This window comes from Dunckerocampus dactyliophorus, chromosome 15 (genome assembly GCF_027744805.1).
Source record: "Dunckerocampus dactyliophorus isolate RoL2022-P2 chromosome 15, RoL_Ddac_1.1, whole genome shotgun sequence".
Lineage (NCBI taxonomy): Eukaryota > Metazoa > Chordata > Actinopteri > Syngnathiformes > Syngnathidae > Dunckerocampus > Dunckerocampus dactyliophorus.
In genome coordinates this window covers 16,302,501-16,326,460 of record NC_072833.1, presented here as the reverse complement: position 1 = coordinate 16,326,460, position 23,960 = coordinate 16,302,501, and the positions used below count along the sequence as shown (strand labels likewise).

At 42.3% G+C, this 23,960-nt stretch overlaps 3 protein-coding genes across 6 annotated transcripts in view; all 3 read left to right on the top strand.

Moving 5' to 3' along the window:
- Nucleotides 1–146: 146 nt before the first annotated feature.
- Nucleotides 147–10,519, top strand: hdac8 (histone deacetylase 8). 4 transcript variants are annotated; one of them, XR_008566267.1, is made up of 12 exons: nucleotides 147–372; nucleotides 467–519; nucleotides 594–724; nucleotides 4,273–4,414; nucleotides 4,489–4,601; nucleotides 4,970–5,047; nucleotides 5,125–5,233; nucleotides 5,310–5,482; nucleotides 5,849–5,943; nucleotides 6,611–6,676; nucleotides 8,239–8,566; nucleotides 10,376–10,427. XR_008566267.1 is itself a non-coding variant. In XM_054753848.1 (11 exons), exons 1-11 carry the CDS (start codon nucleotides 259–261, stop codon nucleotides 10,396–10,398), a joined length of 1,137 nt encoding a protein of 378 aa, XP_054609823.1. In that variant the 5' UTR covers nucleotides 147–258; the 3' UTR covers nucleotides 10,399–10,519. The 4 variants fall into 4 exon arrangements, 2 of the variants coding, with proteins under 2 accessions (XP_054609823.1, XP_054609824.1); XR_008566268.1 differs by lacking the exon at nucleotides 6,611–6,676; XM_054753848.1 differs by lacking the exon at nucleotides 6,611–6,676 and having other exon boundaries at nucleotides 8,461–8,566; nucleotides 10,376–10,519.
- A 6,423-nt stretch (nucleotides 10,520–16,942) lies between these two features.
- Nucleotides 16,943–21,433, top strand: cited1 (Cbp/p300-interacting transactivator, with Glu/Asp-rich carboxy-terminal domain, 1). The gene is made up of 2 exons (XM_054752820.1): nucleotides 16,943–17,084; nucleotides 19,708–21,433. Exon 2 carries the CDS (start codon nucleotides 19,727–19,729, stop codon nucleotides 20,285–20,287), a length of 561 nt encoding a protein of 186 aa, XP_054608795.1. The 5' UTR covers nucleotides 16,943–17,084; nucleotides 19,708–19,726; the 3' UTR covers nucleotides 20,288–21,433.
- Nucleotides 21,434–22,178: 745 nt separating this feature from the next.
- Nucleotides 22,179–23,960, top strand: part of rps4x (ribosomal protein S4 X-linked) — a 7,383-nt gene continuing 5,601 nt past the window's right edge. Inside the window, exons 1-3 of the mRNA XM_054753636.1 lie at nucleotides 22,179–22,224; nucleotides 22,727–22,804; nucleotides 23,650–23,830. Coding sequence (XP_054609611.1) covers nucleotides 22,222–22,224; nucleotides 22,727–22,804; nucleotides 23,650–23,830 — 262 coding nt within the window. The 5' untranslated portion in view covers nucleotides 22,179–22,221. The remainder of the gene's footprint in view (nucleotides 22,225–22,726; nucleotides 22,805–23,649; nucleotides 23,831–23,960) is intronic.

The window sequence follows — 23,960 nt, the reverse complement described above, 5'->3', positions numbered from 1 at the left end:
TCATTCCATATTGATTGTTTCAGAGTCGTCATCATAAATACTAATACTATTAATAATAAAATACATGCACCCATTATGGTTTTCTCATGAGATAACGTAAAACAAAAATTTGTCGTTTCCAGTTTCCGGGGGAATGTTTACGGTGAAACACCATACCTGAGCACTGAATCAAATAAGACCTTCCTTTTAAGTTGTCGGTGTGATTTACATGATAATACATTCTTCAGAGTTGTTTTTTCTACATTTGATCCACCCTAAATGAGTTCTAAAGGAGACAGCGATGAAGACAGCTCCAGAAAACGGAATGTTGCGTATGTTTTCAGCCAGGAATACATTGAAACTTGCGATTCTTTGTCCAAAGTGCCAAACCGGGTGAGTTTATCATCTTTCACTATTGCATTACAATAGTTTAGTGATGCAAGGTAAGCTCTTTCAGCCGGATCTTTTTTTTCTGTTTATTTCGTAGGCGAGTATGGTCCACTCACTGATTGAAGCCTATGGACTCCTCAAACATATGAGGTTTGTTGTTGTCATGACAGTAACACAACTCAAGTGAAGATGCACCACTGATACCTCTTCTCCTTCCATGCCAGCATTGTAAAACCTCAAGTGGCCTCTGTAGAGGACATGGCCAAGTTCCACACAGATTCCTACCTGGAGCATCTTCACAAGATCAGCCAGGATGGAGACAATGACGACCCACAGTCAGCTGACTATGGCCTGGGTAAGGGAGGTCACACTAAATCATCAATATATGTGTTCATATTACATTATGTTTCACTACTTTCAAGAACTACAATGATGGTGCATTAGTGTGGTTCTCATTTTTATGGGTAAAGTACAGTGGTCAACAACAACGCACAGCGACGTCCAAACGTTCCAAGCACACAGAAAAATGTCTATATTCTTCACAATTACAAGTTAAACTTAATTTGATTTGTCTTTCGGCCCAAAAACTGGAAGTGGTGGTAAACGGCTGTCACTCACGTCTTGTGAACAGGCACATGCCTGTAGTTTGCACACACATACAGTACATGCAGTCTCAGAGAAACTCACGTCACCTTTTCTTGCCTGTGTGTTTACGTGGAGTGTGGCTAGCATGCTTCGAGCAGGAAGAGGGTGGGATATAGTAGGTTAGAATGTTAGCGCCCCCATTACAGTACCTAACCATGACAGGCAGTACCTAAAAAGTGCTCATGACACTAAAAAGTTGTAGGTAGTAGGTTCGAACGTTAGCACCCCCATTGTAGTACCTAATCATGACAGGAAGCACCTTAAAAGTGCTCATGACACCAAAAATGTTTGAAAAAAAAACAATGAAAACAATAAAAGTACAGTAATCCCTCATTTATTGCGGTTAATTGGTTCCAGACCCGACAGTGATAAGTGAATTTCCGCAAAGTAAGATTCCTTATTTATAAATCAAATATTTCCGTAGTTAGAGTGTAGAAAACCTGTTTACGGCCTTTTTAATACAGTTTTTAGCATTATTAGAGCCTTCTAGATGTGAATTAACTGAATTAATATTACCCAATACAGTGCAACCTCGGTTAGCAACCGCCCCGGTTACCGTGTTCTTTCGTTAATGTTGAAAATTTACGCCAAAATTCTCTGGTTAGCATACAATATGGTGCGTCTTGTCGCAATATTAATATACTGGTTGAGTCCATCTGTATTCTTAATATATTTTTTTTATCAGAAAAAGTCCTTCCTTGTTAGCATCCTATTAGTTAGCGAACAAAATGGCAACTGGAAGTTGCATACATGATGTCATCAGCGGTTGACTCTCAAAAATGTTAACTCAAGAAACGTTTTTATAGTTTTATAATTATGTCAAACATGTCAAACTAGAATTGTAAAACTATGAAAACTTGTTTTGTGTTAACATTTTTGGCTTTCTGGAACAGATTAATTGGATTTATATTATTTCTTTGGGGAAACATTTTTTTGGTTAGTGCCCGTTTCAGCTATAGGCAGACCATCTGGAAACAATTAATGACGATAACCAAGGTCCCACTATATAGTAGACATAATAAGAGTAAATAAGCCATTTAAGACATAAATAAGACTTGTGCTCGTGTGTGTTGCTATAAGTATGTTCCCTAGGGGAGCTGAGTGGCGGGTGGACAGGGAGTGACGTCGGCCGTTCAGAGTTGAGTTTTAGCTTGGCGTGGTTTATGGCCACAACAGTAGCCCGTGTCTTTATTAGGGATTATTGCGCTTGTTGTGCAATAATTCAAGCCTGCAATAAAAGCACCTGCATTTTTTTATTTTCAGCATTTTTCCGTTGCATTTGTTTGATTTTGTCTGTGTGTTTTTGGTTTTGGATCATTTCTGGGTTTGGAGCTTTTGGACGTTGCTGCGCGTTTGCCCCTGTCCGCCACTGTAGCAAAGACACCAGAAAATAGAATATAAAGCAATTAAACCGATGAAAAACAGCACTTTTGCTTTTGAACATACTTGTAGTTCATTTTTCTGACAATAAGAGGCGCCACTGTATCCCGTAAATCAGGGGTGCTCACATTTTTTCAGCCTGTGAGCTACTTTTAAAATGACCAAGTCCCAAAGATATTAGTACATATTTATTTACGTATTTATTTACGCAACACTAAACACTTAGCATATCAATATGTGAAAAATTGTGGCTTGAGTAAGGAACACAAGCAATGCGCAATTATAAAAACAGTACAAGCATATGGTGATTACAACGTAATTTAATTCATTTTTCTAATAAGTCACTATATATTATATATTCTGTTTTTATTCATTCATTATGCAATATTTCTGTCTGTATTTATTCCTGTATTTTTCCTTTCATTGTTGAATAAGCGATCTGAAACACATTCTTCATTCTTTTTCTTACACTACAGACTGAGCAAATATATGAGACAGTTTGAGAAACAGTACAAGCATGTGGTGTTTGCAAGGCAGAAGAAGAAGGCTGAGAATCATACTAATAATTTATCCTAAATTTCAGTCTTCTAATATTACTTAATATGTTATTGCTTAGTCTGTAACCTGCATTAGCTACTGTATATACTATGCAACGTTACTGTCAGTTTTGTAACTCCTCTATGTATTTATTTATGAATCTATCTGTAATCTCTTTCTGGATCTTAATGTAATTTATTTTTGTATTTATTTATGTCATTATTTTTTCTATGTATTTTAATGTAAGTAATATTTTTAGATTATAGTATTACATTATTGTATTTATTTTGCTTATTTTTTTAAAGTAATTTGTATTATTTTCTTTTATGTAGGCCATGCCATCTATTAATTGTTACACAATTTTTTTTTCTCCCAAATGGTAACTTTTAACCACAGGAAGAGATCAAACTATCGGTAATTGCTGAGATATGGAGATGCGGAAGGATTATATAAAGCCTAGGTCACAACCGGTCATACGGGCTCCTATGGCCGGCTTACGTGCGAAAAACACAAGAAACGCGCAGAGACAGACCGGCCGCAGAAGTTCTTCGTCATGTCAAACAAACTCTACGGGTGCTTATGTTTTTTTCAGGTTGCAAGACAAACTTACACACTTCAGACATCTTCATGCCTTGTTTGTAAGGCCAACATGTGTCTTTCGTAAGTGTTGGTGGTGTCAGGTTTGGGCAAAATATTATTTTTATTTTTGTATGTCACACTTGCGGACTCCTTTGTGTGTCATGCACCACACGTTCACCCCACATACATAATTAGCGTGGCCAACGCACGTTCAGATAATTCGTACGTCCTCCATGCGTCTCAAGATCTTACTTTTCCATGGTCACCACAACTATGTTCTTCACAAACAAAAAAAAAAAAACGCAGCGATTTGGGGAACACCAAAAATCGCACGGCCAAAAAATCCGTCCGGTTGTGACCTAGGCTTAATCTCTGCTTCTTCCTACTCCTCTTTGAACATCTTGACTTGTGTAAGGGTAAACATACCCATGTGATGTTCCTCATTGTAACTTGCTGGGCATGTTTGAAACAAATAAACCCTAATCATAACTAATAGAAAATGGTCATATGTGAACATGTTAAACACAGGAACTATCAGTAATTGTAGAGACATGGAGAAGGGGTAGGATTAAATAAACTCTGCTTCTTGAATTATAACCATATGATGTTCCTTAATGTAACTTCCAAGTAAATTAAACCGCTACCCTTTGTGTTGGGCCATCCCTAAAAAGTCGCTTCCTGCTTTTGTCCTCCCCTCTTCATCCTTCCGCCTTGTTGCACCACCTTTTCCTGCTCTGTCCTCCGTTTAACTATGGTTTCCAGGTTACGACTGTCCAGTGGTGGAGGGCATATTTGACTACGCCGCGGCAGTCGGGGGCGCTACACTCACAGCCGCCCAGTGCCTGCTGGACCAGACGAGCGACGTGGCCATCAACTGGGCAGGGGGGTGGCACCATGCCAAGAAGTAAGACAGGAAAATGAGACTAATGGCTGCATGTAATGTGTCACCACTGACCATTTTTTCCCCTTATTCTCCAGGGACGAGGCATCGGGATTCTGCTACGTGAACGACGTCGTGTTGGGGATTCTCAAGCTGCGGGAGAAATATGAGCGAGTCCTCTATGTGGACGTGGACCTGCATCACGGAGACGGTATGCCAATAAACAAGAATACCTCCTCCAAGTGCGCCATTTATTGGTTAGCTTGTTAGTGACTTAAAAGTCCTGCACAAATGTTGTGTAACAGATTTCCGTGAAGGGCGGTGCAGGGGCCAAGGACAAATACATTAAATTGTGTTGCAGATCCACATAGAGGAATTTATTTAACATTGTATTATGTTTGTAGCATGATAGTTGATGCGTAGTGACGTCAAGTCGGTATAGTGACAAACCAAATCCAACAGGTGGAGCTGTGGTGAAAAAAATTGCAGGCTGCTTTATAATATGCATTAGCACCACCTAGAGTGCTGGAACAGTATTGCCAGGATTCAGGGCTTTATTAGAATTGTGTCTTCCTGCAGGTGTGGAGGATGCCTTCAGCTTTACTTCCAAAGTCATGACAGTGTCACTCCATAAGTTCTCCCCAGGATTCTTTCCAGGTAGCTCACCACTGCCGTTTTTCCTCGTTTTTAATGCTATGCCACACTTTAACATAAGTGTGTGTGTGTTTGTGTAGGGACAGGGGATGTCGCAGACACAGGATTGGGTAAGGGCCGCTGGTACGCAGTCAACGTCCCGCTGGAGGATGGCATCCAGGACAACAGATACTACCAACTTTTCACCAGGCAAGAACGCTCCCTTGCCACTCCTCTGACTATGCCCACCAAGTTGACAACCAAGCTATGCTTTCCCTCTTCTCAGCGTGATGTCGGAGGTGCACGCGCAGTTCAACCCGGAGGCGGTGGTGATGCAGCTGGGAGCTGACACCATGGCGGGCGACCCGATGTGCTCTTTCAACATGACCCCAGTGGGCGTGGCCAAATGTCTGCAGTATGTCCTACAGTGGCGCCTGCCAACACTGCTGCTGGGAGGAGGTGCAATGTCCATATGCGTGTGTGTGTGCGCGAGCGTGTAGCTAATTACTGGACACAATGAAGCCATTTTTCTTGAATACAAACTGGCCTATTTTCCTTTCGCTCACTGTAAATGGCATGGCATAGTTGTGAACGATGTTTTACTTGATGGTGGCCATTTTCAACCAATCCTGTTCAAATTTTACACACATATTTACACATTTCTCAGAAAAATAATAGCACAAGCAACACAGTCACTCAGTTGTTTTTGTTTTAGGACTGTAACTTGAAAAAGTGCTCTAAATATTGCAGGCAGCAAGGACAATAACACACATTTACCTGATCATTTTTTCTTGCCAATGTGGTTAACCTGTCTCCTCCCACCAGGGGGATACAACCTTGCCAATACGGCTCGCTGCTGGACCTACCTGACAGCATCAGTTCTGGGAAAGACCCTCGCCTCAGATATTCCAGACCATGAGGTACTACGTCTTACACACACAAACACACAGTGGCCTAAGTTTTTATTGACACTTGTTTGAATAGGAAAAAATAGAGCGCTAATGTTAACGAAAGACATCTTTGTTCACTTTTTCATCTCGTCTCACTAAAATGTAATGGAAAGCAGTGTCAGAGAGTGTGTCCGCGATAAAGGTACTGATTGTTTCTCCCTCTGTAACCTTTGACCTCATTAAGAGGCTCTCACTTGAAAACAAGGCGGCCATCATGTGCGGGCAGCTGCCTCAGACGCTGATGACACACACACACACACAAGCATATGTTCATGCTGCCTTTTTCAAATGCCAGCCTCCAATTTAGAGAATAATGAAAGAACCTTATATTTGCTTCTAAAGTGTGTGTGTGTTTGTGTGTGTGGTGCTCAATAAGGGGCATTTATCCGCGATGACCAAGCAAAGCTGGACAAAACTGGCTTTGTGGTCTTCCTAGTGCAGTGGTCACCAATCTTTTTGAGCCCAAGATCCCTGGGCTCGTTTGTGAAACTAGGCAGGCCAAATGAATCCACACATTAATTTATTGTTCAATTAAAGCGTAATATTCCATAATAGGTCCACACATACCGTATGATTCCCTTTGTTACTCATTTTGTTGTTACTGTCCTTTTTCTACACATTTTTCCCCTTTTTTTAGGCTGATTGGCTAAAACAACCTGATGCTTCTGGAGTCATAGTGCCACCTGTTGGCTTTGGAATGCAAGTGAGAGCCTGTGAATTGCCTGTCCAATTAAAAAGCACATTGCTCCAAATGATAATTTTTTAAATTTGTAACCGAAAGCCAAATATGAATAATAGCGGTAAAACTAGTAATTTGATGTTGTATATATTTATTTATTTATTTATTTATTTATTAATTTATTAATTTAGATACCTGCTATCAAGAGACAAAATCTGATCTCATATGAATAGAGACTATTTAAATAGGCAATTGGTGTGGATTTATTTCTACCTATAGTAAGATGATTATTACCATAAATGATCCAATCGACATCTCTATTTAATTAACTGCCAAGTCTGTTCTATTAAAGAAAGTAATTAGTGCTGGGTCAGAACACACTGGCATTAACAACTGTTGCTGCTGGTATTTTTTTTACTTTATTAACTCTCCAAGATGGCAGTAGCATTTGAAGTATAATGAGTGGAGTGTTATCTACCTCTGCATGCATTTTAAAATGTTGCTGTTGGTGTGAAACTCGTGTGTGATAACTACCGTTGTCTTACTTACGTTGAACTCATCAGCAGCGTTAATGAGACTGAACAGTTTTGGGGAACAGTTTGCAACATTGGTACTGTTGCTGCTGTGTGGTGCAATATACGTACAATATATGTTTATAAATGGCCATGTGGTCTGAGGGAGCTACATTTTCCATTTCCGCTTTCTCATGCACTCCAAACCCATCCATCCATTTTCTATACCGCTTCATGACGTGCCTCATCCCATCGCTGTTCTGCTGTAGCACCCACATTTTGTATTTCAGAATGCATTTCTTTCTACTGTTCTTTCATTATTAACTGAAAACCTGAATGAAAAGCAGGCTTGCGGGCACCTCATGTGGTCGTGGGGGGTCACCACGTCGGTGACCCCTGACGTAAATGTTCTCGGAACGGATTATTTACGTTGTAGGGGCGTCTACTGTATATTATTATTTTAAAAATAGCAATGTCTAGCAATGTCATGTTGATGATGATGAGCAAACAACACATGAGACAGCATGAAGGGGATGCTTGTGGACAGGAAGCAGGGAAGCGTACCACCTCTTTACTTCCCATTTTCTCCGTTTTCCTGTCTACGCCACTTCCTGACCGGTCTCTCTCTGCCGCACAGAGCCACGGGCTCAATAGCCGGAAACGCCATCGTGTGTGTGTGTGTGTGTGTGTGTGTGTAGTGAAAATGCATCTTCATCAACGTGTAACTGGAAACATTTATGAGATGACCGTCCTTCATCACTGCATGTGCATCATCACATGTCCTTGCCCATGTGACGTAGACTTTCTGGTTCCCTGCACCACTCTTGCTGCTGTCATCAGCTCCCTCCTCTTGGGCCATCCAAAATAAACATGGCACCAGCAGGAGTGTGTGTGTGGACAACAGGAGCAGCGGGTTCATGGGAATATATTAGTCTTGGTGTGTGTGTGAGATAAGACACACAAATCCATCAGCTGATGGGACACATACTGTATACAAGGATGTACTCCACACACACAAAGAAGGATCATCTTTGTCTTTGTAAACACAATAACATGTGCTCCTCCTGCATGCAGCGTGTGAGCTGAGACGATTGAGGATGTGAGATGTTCTGCACGGGGCGTGTCCTCGCCCGAGGCCTCAAGGTTCCCCCGAGAATGGGGCTGATGCACTTGTGATGAAAATTCCGTGTGAATATTTATCACATTTTGTTTAAGAGAGCTCAAAACTCCAAATGGAGCATGATAGCCTTGAGCGTGAATGTTTAGTTTCCTAACTGTCTGAGTTGTGTGTGTTAGTTTTTCACAGAGTACGTGCCAGACTACTCCCTGGAGATCAGCCCGAGCTGTCGACCTGACCGCAACGACACCAAACACCTGGACCAGGTCATCAGGACCATCAAAGGTTTGTAAGAGAATAAGATAATACAGTATCTCACAAAAGTGAGTATACCCCTCACGTTTCAGCAAGCATTTCATTAAGGAAATTTACTACAGAAAGTAAACGTAGGTATACAAACGAAGGTATCATCCCTCGTTTATAGTGGTGGTTAATCACATTGCGTGTGCATTGTGATGTAAATGTGCTGCAACCCTTATGCTACAGGGATTCGAGACGCTGCTAACAAGTGAGCTAGCAAGCTAACCAGTTAGCCTCGAAAGGATTTCTTCAGAACTTAAGAAGCCCAAAACTTACCACTTTCACACCGAATGGGAGGAGAACTTTTTTTCCACGCTGTCATGTCGTACATGCCATGGCTGACCATGACTTCATGCAGTTTTAAGGTCTCATCATCTTTTTGTGTCATTACTGCCGCCTAGTGACCAGAATACTACATATCACTTGTATTTCAATATGTTTTGACTAATAATAGACCATAGTCTACCACGAAACAGCGATAATATATTAATGAAGTGATTTCTGAAAAAAAAAAAACAATATAGTGAGGGAGCGATAATCGAACCACGATACTGTGAGGGACGACTGTACTGTACTTTCGAGTAGTCAGTGAAGTCGTTAGTGAAGTAGTCAGTGGCAATGTCACAGTACATGTCTGAATTTTGTTTCCCTTCACCAAACCGCAACTACCATCACCATGCTTCACACAGTTGTCTTGCCACTCACTTGTGTTGGAATTCATGTTTTTTCTCGTAAATGAGCCACTGCTCCCCCAATGCCTGCAGCACTCGTGCAGCCCCTGATTATGACACGACCACCACCATGCTTGACTATTGGCATGATAACACAATTATCTTGCTGCACTTGTGCTGCCAGCCATTCAGAAATGAATGACTGTGTGTTGTTGACTCTTTTTCAGTGGATAGTAAATCTATACTGCTATACAACCTGTACACTGATTACTCTAAAGTTGAACCCCTATGTTTGAGAACACTTACTGTCATGAAAATGCTTGCTGAAATGTTAAATCCTGTAGGCTGCTGCAGTGTCTATTTAGGTGTCTTACCACTACTATTCCACCAAATACTGTAGATGGTACCAAAAACATCTGCAGAACCTTTACTGTTTTTAGACAATGGAAACACTTCTGCCTACCATCTGCACATCCTCCATCAAGAAAGAAAAAAGACACCGCACAATCCAGATTTCCAGTGCACCTTTTTTTTTTAATACATGGATTTGTTCTTTGTGAAAGCGAACCTGACTTTCCATAAACGTTTTCCTCCTGCTGAAATGTCAGCGCTGTCACATCTGTTTTATGTCCTCCTCTTTCCTCTCTGTCAGCTCACATTTTTTCATGCATGACGATCAAGCTGCACTAAGCGGCCACAGCATTAGGTACACCCGAACAATCGAATGACATCATTGGATGGCTAAGTGATGGAAACAGTGGTTGCCCTTGGACTCAAGCACAGGCGCATCTGCGTCGTTTGGATATGAAACGAGGGGCGCTGTGATGCTGCTCTGCGAACATGAGGCACGTGTCCGTCCTAAAAATAAAATTGACAGGCTGACGGGACACAAGTGACAGCTACACAATAGCTAGCAAACAGGACATCCTCTTTGGCTGCGTCAAGGCAATTACTCATCCACTCTCTGCGCATGTGTGTGCGTGCTGCATTTAACATGACAACAGACATCGACTCCATGCAGGAATTGTGTGTGAATTTGTTGTGTGTGACGTGATGACCCTTGAACCTTTGTTATATACCTTGTGTTGTTGACGTGTGGACCTCTCTCTATACTTGTTTGCAGGGAATCTAAAGAATGTGGTTTAGGAGAAGTCCACACACAGAGTAATGAAGACAATATGGAGCAGAGGCCTTCAGCCCTGCGGTGCAGCATGGAGAAGAGTTTTGGAAATAATTAGCGGTTTCCAGGGGAAGAATTTTAAGGGGGGGGGGGGGGGGGGGGGTGATGTGGTTGCTGTAAAATGTTCACTGTTTAGATGTGTTTTAGGGTGAATGCAGTTTGTAAAATTAAAGTAGTAAATACATGTCTCTGAATATTTATTTTTAATTGGTTGGTATTTTTTTCCTTTGCTTTGCTTAAATGTCCCATATTGTAGTATTTTTAACCAATTTTAAGTACTGTAAGTGTCAGAGGTTCCACAAGAGTGTATTGGAAGTGTGGTGTCCAAAATGTAGCCTTGATGCTGGAATTTAGAGCTTGTAGTCAGCCCTACTGGGAACACACTGTTTTGTGTGTCTGTAGCTTTAATGCTAATGAGATGTGTTTGTCCGTGCCTGTGTCCACAGACTTTTTACTAGGGCTGTGAAATGACTGAAAAATGTAATCAAATTTAAAAGTTTTTAAATTATTTAATCATGATTAATCACCATTTGCAGCTATGTGTGAAATATGCCCTTTTTACTGTATTAACAAAAAGATAAATGACAGGACACAATTTTATATATTTGTATGTGTGAACAACTTCAAATGAACTGAACATTTAAATCATACTAAAAGATAGCACACGTCTGAAAATCTATTTACCTAACACTAGTCTCTAGTAATCGACAAGCGAATTGGTGCGGCGTTTGCAGTGATGCGAACTCCACATTGGTCTGTTGTGGTGAAGAGAGAGCTAAGCCGAAAGGCAAAGCTCTCAATTTACCGGTCGATCTACGTTCCTACCCTCACCTATGGTCATGAGCTTTGGGGAGTGATCGAAAGGACAAGATCGCGGGTACAAGCGGCCGAAATGAGTTTTCTCCGTAGGGCGGCTCGGCTCTCCCTTAGAGATAAGGTGAGAAGCACTGTCATCCGGGAGAGACTCGGCATAGAAGCGCTGTTCCTCCGCATTGGGAGGAGCCAGATGAGGTGGCTTGGGCATCTGGTCAGGATACCTCCCAGACGCCTCCCTGGGGAGGTGTTCAGGGCAAGTCCAACCGGTAGAAGGCCTCGGGGAGGACTGAGGACACGTTGGAGTGACTATGTCTCCCAACTGGCCTGGGAACGCCTCAGGATCCGCCGGGAGGAGCTGGACGGAGTGGCCAGGGAGAGGAAAATCTGGGTCTCCCCGCTTAGGCTGCTGCCCCCGCGGCCCGTTCTCGGATAAGCAGTAGAAGATGGATTGAAGTTGGATTTTTTTTCTCCCTTAATAATAAAAACTTTCATTTAAAAACTGCATTTTTTGTTCAGTTGTGTTGTCATTGGCTAATATTTAAATTAGTTTGATGATCTGAAATATTTTACTGTGACAAACATGCAAAAAAATAACAAATCAGGAAGGTGGCAAACACATTAACATCACTGTAACAGCAACATCATGCTAGGTTATGAGCTCTATTAGATCAAAAGTTTCAACAGTTTCCATGTCTGTAAAACTGATGGATAGTAGATAGAGCTTTATTTTAAGATGTGTAGCGAAACCTGTTTTTTTGTTTGTTAGTTTTTGTTTTTTTACAGAATATATGGGGCAGGCTCATCTAGTTAGGGTGGTATCATATCCATGTGGAAGTTCCTTCATGACATCATGAAAACTTTTCTCACTTTTGGTGTTCATAAAGAGATACTTCACTATCACTTTTGCTGGGGCATGACAACCATGAAATATATACCTGTAATGTTTTGCAGGGTTGTTAATGTTGAAATGAATATAAAAATAGATGCTTTGTTATTATTTGCACATTAGACTGAAGTCCTTGGACCTGTTGATGGCAAATGTTTGTGGCCCAACAGTACACTACAAGCACAAAGCACTATTGTTTAATTCACTTGTTTAAAACAGTTCATACATGTTGCCCATGAAAGACACCAACTCTTATGGTCCACTCTTTGAAAGTGTAACCATTGTGTCGACCTGCTTCCTTTAGAAGGTGATCCTCTCCAAATTAATGGCCTGGAAATGCATACTGGAGCTGGCATGTGCCAAGCAGCAGTGAGCTCTTGTGTGTTACTGTGTGTAGATGTTTGGGATCTTTAGCATCTCAGCTCTGCAAATGAAACTCATTACAGAGTTTACGAGGCAGGGGAAAGGGGAGACCATTGAAATCTTATCCGGTAAACTTGGAAGGATGCTGTGGGTCAATACGGTACCATGCACATAAACATGATTGACATATGCGTATGTCTCATTTTCTTTGTTCATATTACAAAAAAAGTGAGAGTGGCTTCTTGAGGATTCAAAGCCTCGCTTAAATCAGTGCAATTTGGGAGGGGTGCCGAGATTTCATTTTCATAAAAAAGCTCCGTGGCGCTCCTGTGTGTTTTTCGCTACGATGGAGAGGTGCTGCCTGGTTCTTGTAAAGTTTGCTCAGCCAAATGTAACGAGCGTAAATGATGATTAAGGGTGTGATTAAAGCTAGAGACAAGTCCGAACATCTACATATGTTGATCTGACAAATCCTAAGTAACTTTGCTTCTGCTTGGACATTAACACAGCGGTAGCTGTTCAACACCGATGGAAAAAAAAGCCATACGTCTCAAGCGAGTGACTCTGCCGCTGAGAACTCAAGGTAAGATTGTAAGGTTTGTCGTGTCCATAAAGCACTTGTGTGGTTCCAATTCTGCCTCACGCAGTGCCACTTCCATATTACTGTATTATCATTCATAGTAGCAATGCTATAATTTACAGCCTGATTGGCTTCTGACTGCCCTGTTCTCACGAGACAGCTGGATCCATCTGTCCATGTCAACAAGAAATATCATATTTAGATCGTATGACACCCTTAGTTGTTAAACTAATAGGGATGAGCCGGATACTCGTTTTAGACGAGTATCCGTTACGGATAATGCATTTTTGGCAAGTACGAGCATGAAACGAGTACAGCTTGTCATTTTCCGTAATCGTGATGAAGGAAAATCCTCATTGGGTAACTACTTATTTATTCACTCCTCACGCTCTGCGATTGGCCAGTCACACACAGCGACTGCCTCTTCCTAGACAGCCACAGAAAGGAGCCATGCCTCTCACTCTTTCACACATAGACACAATACAGACAGTGACTCTCTGCTTGCTTGGCTCGACTCCAGCTCACATTCTCTATTTTGTTGTATTTCGGTTTGTATGATATTTAAAGTTAGTCGGTACGTACAAGGTGCATTTGACAAGACAGAGTTGAAAACAGCTCATGTTGCGTCGGTCACTGCCGATGTTTGTTTTGTTTTTTTCTGTCTGCTTGCTTCTAATTTGGCTGCTGATATAAAGTCAGTTGGAAAAATGTGGTTGGTGCGGATAGGAATCCACGATGCGAGGCAGTGGTGTGTGCAGCAAAAAAAGTCTTTATTGAGGTTTCAGAGACAAGAAATCAAAGTCAAAGTCAAAATCAAGTGCAGCACTGTGGCTAGGAAAAAGTACAACCAAAATTAAGTCCAAAAATTGAAAAGGAAAAGGTTTCAGACCCAAGGCGTAGCACAATGCTCGTAAAAAGGTTCACCAAAACTAAGGGCGACGCAAAAAGGCTTGGCACTCCCAAGAGCTCCCGAGGACTTCCGGACAGCTGCCGAACCCCTTTTGTCCGATTACTTACACAAAACAAACACAGTTAGGACACTGATAGGTTGTTACTTACAGTTTGCACTTCTGACTCTTCAACACGACTGAGTAACGTTGGAAAGGCGTCGACCTTCAGCAACAGTTTGACTGATAGTTCAGCTTCGTATTGGCCCATGTTCATAAAACAGTCCCGTGTGAAGTGCTGTTGACAGATAAACATTATTTTTTCTTGCTGGCCGGGAATCAGCAACTCCAACCACTTCTGCCTGATGCTTGCCTCTTTAGGCACACCCAAACAAACATTTCCTGGGAGCCGTTGCTGCACGTGCTAAGCGAAGAGCTAAGCAGAGCAGGGGTGCTGGGCATATAAGGAAGTTGGGGTTGCATTGACGTCAATGGAACTCGGTGTTAAAAAACACACAGCGTGCAGAGCCGTCCAAAACTGCTTTCAGGGCTCACTTCCAAATGCGCAAGCAAACTATCTGATGCGTTGGCATCGTTTAACACGAGAATACAACATTGTAACAACATTTATAGGTCAGAAAAGAGGAAAAGCATAATAGGTCCTCTTTAAGTAGGCCTAATTGCCATGCTGTGTCTCCTTGCCACGCCCTTACTCAGCACTCAGGTAGGCATATGGAAACATACAACGAATGCACAGAAAACAGCAACAAACACAAAACACAGAACAGTTTTCAGTTAATAAAATAATTAAATAAAGTAAGAAGTATTTATTTCATGTTTTTACTGTATTTATAATTATTTCTTTATAGTATTTATAGTATTATGGTTAAAAAAAAACTCACCAGCCACGAACCTCACCACACGTGACTGCTCCTTGCTGCTATTACAACATTGGTTCTGTTGCTGCTCTGTTGTGCAATATACTTGTTAATAAATTACCATGCGGTCAAGGAGAGCTACATTTTCCCTTCCATTTTCTCATGCACTTCTAATCATGATTAAAATTTGAAAATCGAATGTGTTTCACACAGCCTTTCTCCAGTTATTGCCTATTTAATATTACTGATGTTGTTCCTGCATCCGTTTTAATATCCCATTACATTTTTGGAAACAACTGCCCCGAGGCCTACAGTTTGTGGTAAATAACGTGTGTCTTGCGGCAGACCTCCCATCTTTGACATTTGGTTTCTGTTCTGCTCCAGCATGAAAGAAAATGTTACTTCCACTTGACGGTTTCCGTTTGCAACTTGCATGCGCAGAGTATGATGAGTCAGATATGACAGGTCAGATAGTGGTTCTTCCTTACAAAACACTGAGGGAAATGACAGGGGAACTTTTCCAACCACCTGTATGCAAATTAGATGGTGCTTTGAATCTACTTTTACTGTCTGATGTTTGATTTGTCCGCAAGACACCTGAGGCTCAGAGCTAAATGTTTTTTTGTTCAAATAAATAGACAAGTCTCAGACGGTCGGATGGTAACTGCGCATGTAGCACTAATGTAATGTTATTGAGGTGCTAACTTTACCAGCTTAGGGAACCTCACTCCATGCTACATGCATTGTTTACATGTTGGCTCTCCATGTTCAGCCATTTACATAAACGTCTCTCCAAGCTTGCTGCATTTTTTGTCCCATGGTGCTTTTTCTAAACATGTCTCCTAAGTGGTTTGTCACATTGGCATAACGTTTCCACCCCCGAGGGGATGAAGGGTGGGCCCCTCTGCCCACAATAAAGACAGATGTCAGCTTTTATCTACGTAACAGAAGAGAGCCGGTGCACGTGTGCGGGCACTTGAATGTGTCATGACGTCGTCCACCTGCCTCAATATATAGGGTACAGTAATATATAATATGGTGTTGTAAGCCACCATAATGATTCACTAACCAGCAGGGGGGGAATCACCTCCAATAGGAAAAAAAGTACTTTATGTGCCCTCTTTTTACAGAAAGAAATGTTTAATAAGTTTACTTTGCTGTAATATTTTGCAGCACAGGCAGTCATTCACTCGCAAGAAGCAAATCTGGTGACCTAACATGTGCTCATGATGCAAATAAAGCGATCTCTTTCTCAATCCCTTTCTCTTGGTGAGCGACACAGACAAAAAAAGTGTCCGTTTGCTTCCAAACTGGGAACATCTGCCCTCCTGCAGCAGACAAACTGTGGAGCTGGATCCATCTGTCCATGCAACTGTACATGATTATCTAGTGCATTAAGAGGTCCTATATTATAGTACTTTTAAAATATTTAAAATAAGTCTCAGCGGTGCCCCAATAGTGTATTACACGTTTGTTGTCCAACATCTAGCCTTGATGCTGGAATTTAGACAATTTAAAAGTACTATTAGCCTATTCGTTTAAGAAAAACAAAATGACGGAACGTACACCTCCCATGATGACTGGTTGAATAGTTGGCAGAGCTTTAGCTGAAGATGCAAGGCGATGCCTGCTTTTTACAAAGAAGTGGGCATATACACGGGGCAGGCTCATCTAGCTAGAGGCGAGTCAGAGGCGTTATCGTGTCCATGAGGATGTTTTTCTTTCATGATGTCGTGAAAACCTGCAACTTCAAAAGCAAACTTTTGAGCGCCTCACAAAAGCGGTGTGAACATGTGAGTTTTCTCACATTTGGTGCTCATAAACGGGCTATAGGGACACACGTTACTGTTAAAACATTGTTAAAATGTCCCTTTTGCATAATAGGGAATCTGTTATTAGATTGTACCTGTGTTTTAGGCTTATTGTCCAGTCAGCTTCACATAAAATGCCCCCTTCCTGATCCAGCTCCTTGTTTTGGCACGTCTCTCTCACAGACACACACACACACTGAGCTGGTCAATGTGTAGAGCAAGAGAGAGAGAAAGGGAGAGAGAGAGAGAGAGAGGGACCCTCTATTCCACTTCTATTCAGTACTGAGCTCATTGAGTGTGTGAGAGTGCATAGCTTTCCATTCAAAGTTGTCAGAGAGTAACACAAACTGTCTGTTGTGTATTTACACACGTTGGACTCTAGCTGCTGGATCTTCTGTTGCCGTCTGCACCGGGCATTTTTATGCACACAGGTTAGTCACTTACTGGTTGTCACTCCACTAGAACTGTAATGTACAGTGAAATGCATCAGTTTGTGTGCACTAAACCTGTGCACGGAGAGAGAGTTTCCACACACTGGAGAGCTCCTCCAGTGTTGACATAACACTTGAAATGAGGTCAAGTATTTGCTGGCTCCAGCAGAACACAACACCTTGGGTCAAACCTACATCTTAGGTTGTGGAAGTGGACCAGTGTGTTTCAAAACAATGTTTGCTATTTAAATGAGAACAATTAACGTAAAGTTAAACAAGAGGCGGGTTTAGCATATGTAGACGTTGAAGACAGGCCGGACGTTTCAGTTTACTTGTCATGCTTTAATTATGCATACGAAGTATGTCTTCAGTGTGTGTTTGCATTTATGTTTACATAACTCAAAACAGCAAAACTAAAAATTAGACTAAATGAGAATGAGTTTCTTTTAAAGGCAAAATCTTCATAACTCACCCTCCACACCAGTGGGGGCATCATGCTCTAAGAAGCTTGTTTTTGTCACACATGTTGCATACGGCCATTTTTGCTGTGCTTTTTACAGAAGTCAGTTGTTAATTTAGGCAAAAGCAGACCAATTTGCGGTGAAGGCAGCAGCCTAGACGACCTATAAAATCATTTATAAGACGACCGAGCCGGAGCCAGTTGGATTTGACAGGGGCCAATAAAAGAAGGCGGAACAAAAACGCCCACCACAGTCAGTAGAGTCAGCTGTGAACAGGAAAAAACATTGGCTGTCCTCCCAGCATCCTTCCTAACACCATCCATGGACACACTTTGGACATGTTTTAATATCCTACTTAACTCAATATATATAAACGACTGAAAATTACATTTGTAGCGCCCCCTAAGGGTTCACCAAAATACTTTGTAAGACATGCTCGTATACATAATAATACAGAATACAGATATCCTCTAAGTTTTATAATCATTAAACAAATGGTCTATAACTTATGGACAAGTTGAGTTAAGTTGCTTGATGGCTGCCATGTTTTTCGACCGATCTTGCTAAAATTTTCAGTCAGTAACTTTAAAATGTGTACCAAATTCCGTCGGGATTTGCATAAACATCCTCAAGTTACAGTGAGTGTTTTGTAGAGGGTATTGAGCTGTGTGAGAAATTTCAAGTCAACCCTAACCCATTAATAAAAGTGCCACCACGTGGTCTAGTCATCTGAAAAATAATAGCACCGGCAACACAGTGGGGGTGGAAGTTTTGGCAAATTTTTGACCTCCTGTGTACAGCGGTTCAGGAGTAGTAGTAGTGTGACACAAACATACAGGCATGTGGAAAAAAATGGCCACAATGCTCATATGGAGCAGTCAATCATCCACAACTGTCCACCATCTTTAAACTTGTTGCATTTCTATTGAATCCTCTTGATTGATATGTCTTTCTCTGCATTTGATGTGCTGCAGTCGCAATGTGCAGCCTGGCCCTGACGGTTATCATGAATAATGAACACACAAACACACACACACACACACACACACACAGAGCTGCCAATGACAGCTGTTTGGTATCATTGTGTGTGTTAACTCTATCAGTCGAGTGCAGCTGCACGCCTGCCTGTCGCAATTATGCTCTCCAACAGAAAGGGAAGGGAGCTGGGAGGGCATGGGGGTCTGAGGGTACGTTTTTAAATAAGTTACTCCAATTTGCAAAGTATGTGTTTGTTTGTCTACACACACTTTTGACACACTCTTAGGTATTTATCCCACAATGTGACCCAATCAAAGGCACTGTTGTGTTGGGACCCCTGTTCACACACACACATGCACACACACACACTCACACTTAGGCCTATAAACATTCCCTTAGCCTGTTCGTACCCGTGGGCCTTTCATGCTTAATTTGCCACTCGACAGATCATGACAAAAAGCAGACTTCACACACACGCGCACACACACACACGCATAGTCTGGATGGAGCGAGTCATGTGGTCAGAGCTTGTTGTACGTTTCCCAGGCGGCTCTGACTTCAATTTTGTCACCAGGGTCACAAGAACGCACCGACGCGAAAACTCTCAACATTGGCTTTGTTGCGGTGGCGGGATGCGGCCTCGTGGTCATCGGGAAAAAGGCTGGAAAAGAATCATTCCATTGAGTTGGTCCTGGTACTTCTGGGGCCTCTCATGCTGGCTTGTGACACAAAAAAACCACCAACTCATCTTTGGAACATCAACACTAGGATCACTCCAGTCTACTGGTGTGGGGCCAAGAGATTAGAACTAATCAGTTAATTGTGTCATTGCTGAGAGACTAGCATTCCCCTCAAAATGTATTCTAAACGCAAATAGCTAGTAACATCAATTAACTGATGTGAAATCTTCATCACTTTGCACAGAAAGTAAACCATCTGTAGCAGGCTGACAAATACTTGGCAGAGCTCCAGGCTTTGTTTGAAGATGTGTAGTGAAGCTTTTTTTGTGAAGTGGTGAGCATACAAGTATATACACAGAGCAAGATGTTCAACACATACTGTAGCACTGTGATGTCATCCCTATGCTGCTCAAAGCCACTCTGGATTTTGTTATTTTTGTGGTTTCTGAGGGAATGTTGTGTTTTTGCCTTCTAACTAACACGTGGTTGTGTTGTCTCCCGCAGGTTCTGGTCTGACTCGGTGATGACCTCACTGCTGCTCCTCGGCAACGCCCACGCTGCGATGAAGGACCTCTCCACTTCCTCCTCTCCTCTCAACTTCCACTACCCGTCCTCCAAAACCTCCGTGGGGCCTTTCTCCCCGTCCTCCAGTGCCTCCTCACCTGTGTCACCCTTAGCGGTGGCCCCCAAGTCCCAGCCTTTCTGCCTCCAGACGGGGCCACACCTCATCGCCAGCATGCAGCTGCAGAAGCTCAACTCACACTACCAGAACCTGGCCGGGTCCTCTGCGGGACACCTGACGCCTAGTGGCATGCAAAAAGGATTCGGCGCGTCGCCTCTAGGCACTGGAAACCAAATCCTGGGGCCTTCCGGGGGCCTTGGCGGAGGGGGGATGGGTGTCGGCATCAGCATGGGGACGCAGAGCTCTGGTCCAAGTGGAGTCATCGACTTTGACCTGGTAGATGAGGAGGTTCTCATGTCCTTGGTGGTGGAGTTCGGACTGGACCGAGCTAATGAGCTGCCTGAACTCTGGCTGGGCCAGAACGAGTTTGACTTTATGTCAGACGTGCAGGCTGGCTGCTGACCCACCACACCAAAAGAGGTTCATTTTGTCCTCACTCTCAAAGAGACCATTCAGAGACTTTTTTTCAAGAAACTTCCAAGGCCTTTGTCCTCTTTAATCAAACAAGTACATTTTTCCTGATGAAACAGACCATCCAACGGGATGAGTGCCTCTTTTATTTTGAAGGAAAGGAAGCATGCGAGGAGGAGACACAAGGAGCCATTTCTGTCTCCTATTTCCTTTCCACGGTGGAGGCTTAATGAGAACAAGCTGACGGATTGAAACACAAAGAGACACCTGTTGGCCCATCGGGCCTCGAAGCGCTGCAGCAACATGAAAGTGGGATGCGTGACTTTATTATGGGAGACGGCGGGATGACCAACAGTACGCTTCCTGTTTTCTCAGTGGACAATATTCCACTGTGCTCTCACGGGAAAGAGCCTTCTCTTTCTCTCTCTCTCACAAGGAAAGTAATTGTCTGAGACGCGGTTATCTTGTGCACTCTCCTTTTTTCTGTTTCTTGTTTGAATTTAGTTCAAGCAGAACATAGAACATGTTATTTAAGACAGTAGCTGATATCCATCTGGACCACAGGACAACGAGGGCTCCTGTGCACGTAATGAATTAGGTTGAGGGGTCATCAAGGTTGTTTCTTCACCAAAGTGGCCTTCGTGTTTGCTGGCCGACTGTGGTGTTTTGCATTGCTGCCTTAATCCCAACTGAGAGAATGTTATTTCTGCTGCGTAACCCCAAATCCTACCCCCTCCACTCCTCTGCAGAATTTGCGTCGTCTGAGGAAGCCCTTCATTTCCCCCTCTTTTCCTTCACCGCCCCCTGCAGAGGCCTTCAGAACCAAAATATGTGTGATGAACTGGAATTCTGGTATATAAAACATGTATCTACCATCACACACAATGACATGCGTGTAAAGCATTGACAATGTTCAGCCAGGTCTGCTAATGACTCACCTGTTTAACCAAAGTAGACTGCACATGTGTATTTACCTTTGGACGTGTACATTAGATTCTTATTTTTGTCTGTCTGTCAGTTGTTATCTGTTTCTTGTTTTGTTTTTCTTCCTATGAATGATGATTGTGAAAATGCACTTTTGCTCACCATATCCTCATGTGAGAATGATCGAGATCACAATGAAGAATGTGAAATAAAGTTGACCACAGAAAAAACATGCTGGCGTTTTAATTCATCATTCATTTACAACAACTGCAGTCCATGTTACAGTTAATCCTCTCACAAAATAAATATATCCCTATAGATATACTAGAATTTGTAGCATCTAATGCTTCTGACCTGTGGATGAGGTTATACAAAGATTTGAACACCACATTATGCCTTGAAGATGCTGGCAACAATTCTGAATTTAAGATACAAAAAGAGTGCATCACTAAAAGTAAGACATAATGCTGACGATGAAAAACTGAGGTTATTAAACCGGCTTTGATGCGTTAACAGTGAAGTTATTCTGTCCTAAAAAAAGAGAGACACGATTGCATCCAAATACAGTACAAATCGATGCTGCCTTGTAGTGGTGAGCTTGTGTAATTACAACTACACCTGGCCAGGAGTATTTTTTTGCTGTTGTTACAGTATGTAATTCACTGAATACTTGTGGTCTTACTGAAATATACTGAAAAATACTTAGTCTCGTTAATTTGTGTTAATTTGTATTCAATTCGTAGGTATGTGATTGAATTGCCACTAACTATTTGCATTCCTGCATCGTGGAAAGTCACAGTTTCTAAACACGACAATTATATGTTATGTTGGTTACTATTGAATGCTTTAATATTAGAATTTCACTGCAAAACTAATCTTATGCGTGTCATAAGTATGTAAATGTTTTTCTCTTGCGACCTTTTGTCCCTCATACCATTCCGTACTCGGCCTTATTTTCCCATACCGGAAGTTGGGAGATCCTTTTCCCCGCAGACTCCAACATGGTGAGCTGTTTCTTGCTGTCGTTCTTCGCTGAAGTTATCGTCAAACATCACTCTCTGACTTTGTATTTACACAAACATACACGTGCTATCTTACAATACTACGTCTTACAATGTTGTACAATTCTATATTGATGACAAGCGGAGTGTTGATCATGGTTTATTTGAGCCTTTTATTTCTGAGACATGTCGGTAGGCTGTGTGGCAGTAACCATTTCTGCTGCTATGCTAGCCAGATACGCGACGTTTCACAGGTTGAAGTACACACATTATAAATTCTGCTAGTATAATTAATTTCCACTTCTAGTCACTGACAATCAGAAGAAAAATGTTAAACGGTTCCTTTGTAAGCATACGTTATCCAACAGGCCGAAGCCGGTGTTGCTAATGTAATGCTAATTGACGCTAACCAGGCTAGGCGAACGTTGGCATGCATGTGTTGGACTCCCGAATGCGGACGATGTTTAGTCGTGCTTCATTAAGTTTTTTTTTTTTTCCCCCTCAGGCCAGAGGACCGAAGAAGCACCTGAAGCGCGTCGCTACGCCGAAGCACTGGATGCTTGACAAGCTCACTGGCGTGTTTGTAAGTAGCCTTTCCATTAAGTTGATATAACAGGACTGATGTAGGTGTTACATTGAAGTTTAGATTGATGCAATGCGCTCAAAGGGATAGTTCTGATTTTTTGTCATGAAGTTGTCTGACATCCCCATCAATATTGTAGTCTGTTAACAGCGACTTACCCACCATTTGGTCTCCTAAATCCAGTTTTGTTTAGATTTCTGTGTAATACCGTTCTGCTTAGTTGCTGGGGACAATTAAGTAAAGAGTTTGGCTTCTCAATATGTGTTCAAAAGATTAATACATTTGCATCACAAAAATGCCTTCTCAAAAAAAATCTGACCTCACAGATGCTCTGCGTTCTCTCCGGCCGTATTTGCCCGTGCATTCTTGTGTATGTGATGAAGACACTCGCATCTACTTACACGACGGAGCACTCCGGCCATCTTGCTTACGTATGTGTTCCACAGCGGAAGAAGATGCAAGTGTCTTTGTCACATACACACGAACGCACAGGGATACGGCAGGAGACAAATGTAACGCCCAGCGTATTGTGAGGTATGATTTTTTTTTGAGAAGGCATCTTTGTGATACAAATGCATTAATCTTTTGAACGCATATTGTTTCGAGAAGCCAAACTCTTTACTTACTTGTCTCCAGCAAACCGAGCGGAACTACGTTCATCACAGAAATCTGACCAGAACTGGACTTGGGAGACCAAGTGGGGGGTAAGTCGCTGTGAATAGACTACAGTGCTGATGAACTATCCCTTTAAGTTTTGAAAGTCATACTCTTCATAAAATTAGCTGAACATGTAACGAAAGAGCGATTCTATTGAGCTAGTTCCCTTCAATTATTTTTTCCACCAGGCGCCTCGTCCTTCCACTGGTCCACACAAGCTGAGAGAGTGCCTGCCCCTCATTATCTTCCTGAGGAACCGCCTCAAGTATGCCCTGACCGGGGACGAGGTGAAGAAAATCTGCATGCAAAGGTTTATCAAGGTCGACGGAAAGGTTCGCACTGACATTACCTACCCCGCTGGATTCATGGGTGAGTCTGACCTCCATTATGTTTTTTTGCTCCCAATCCTTTGCTTCTAGTTATGTGATCATGCGTCTGAAGGCAATAAGGTCCCTAGAGGAGCAATGATGAATTTAGTGCTGCCGAAGTCGACATACTC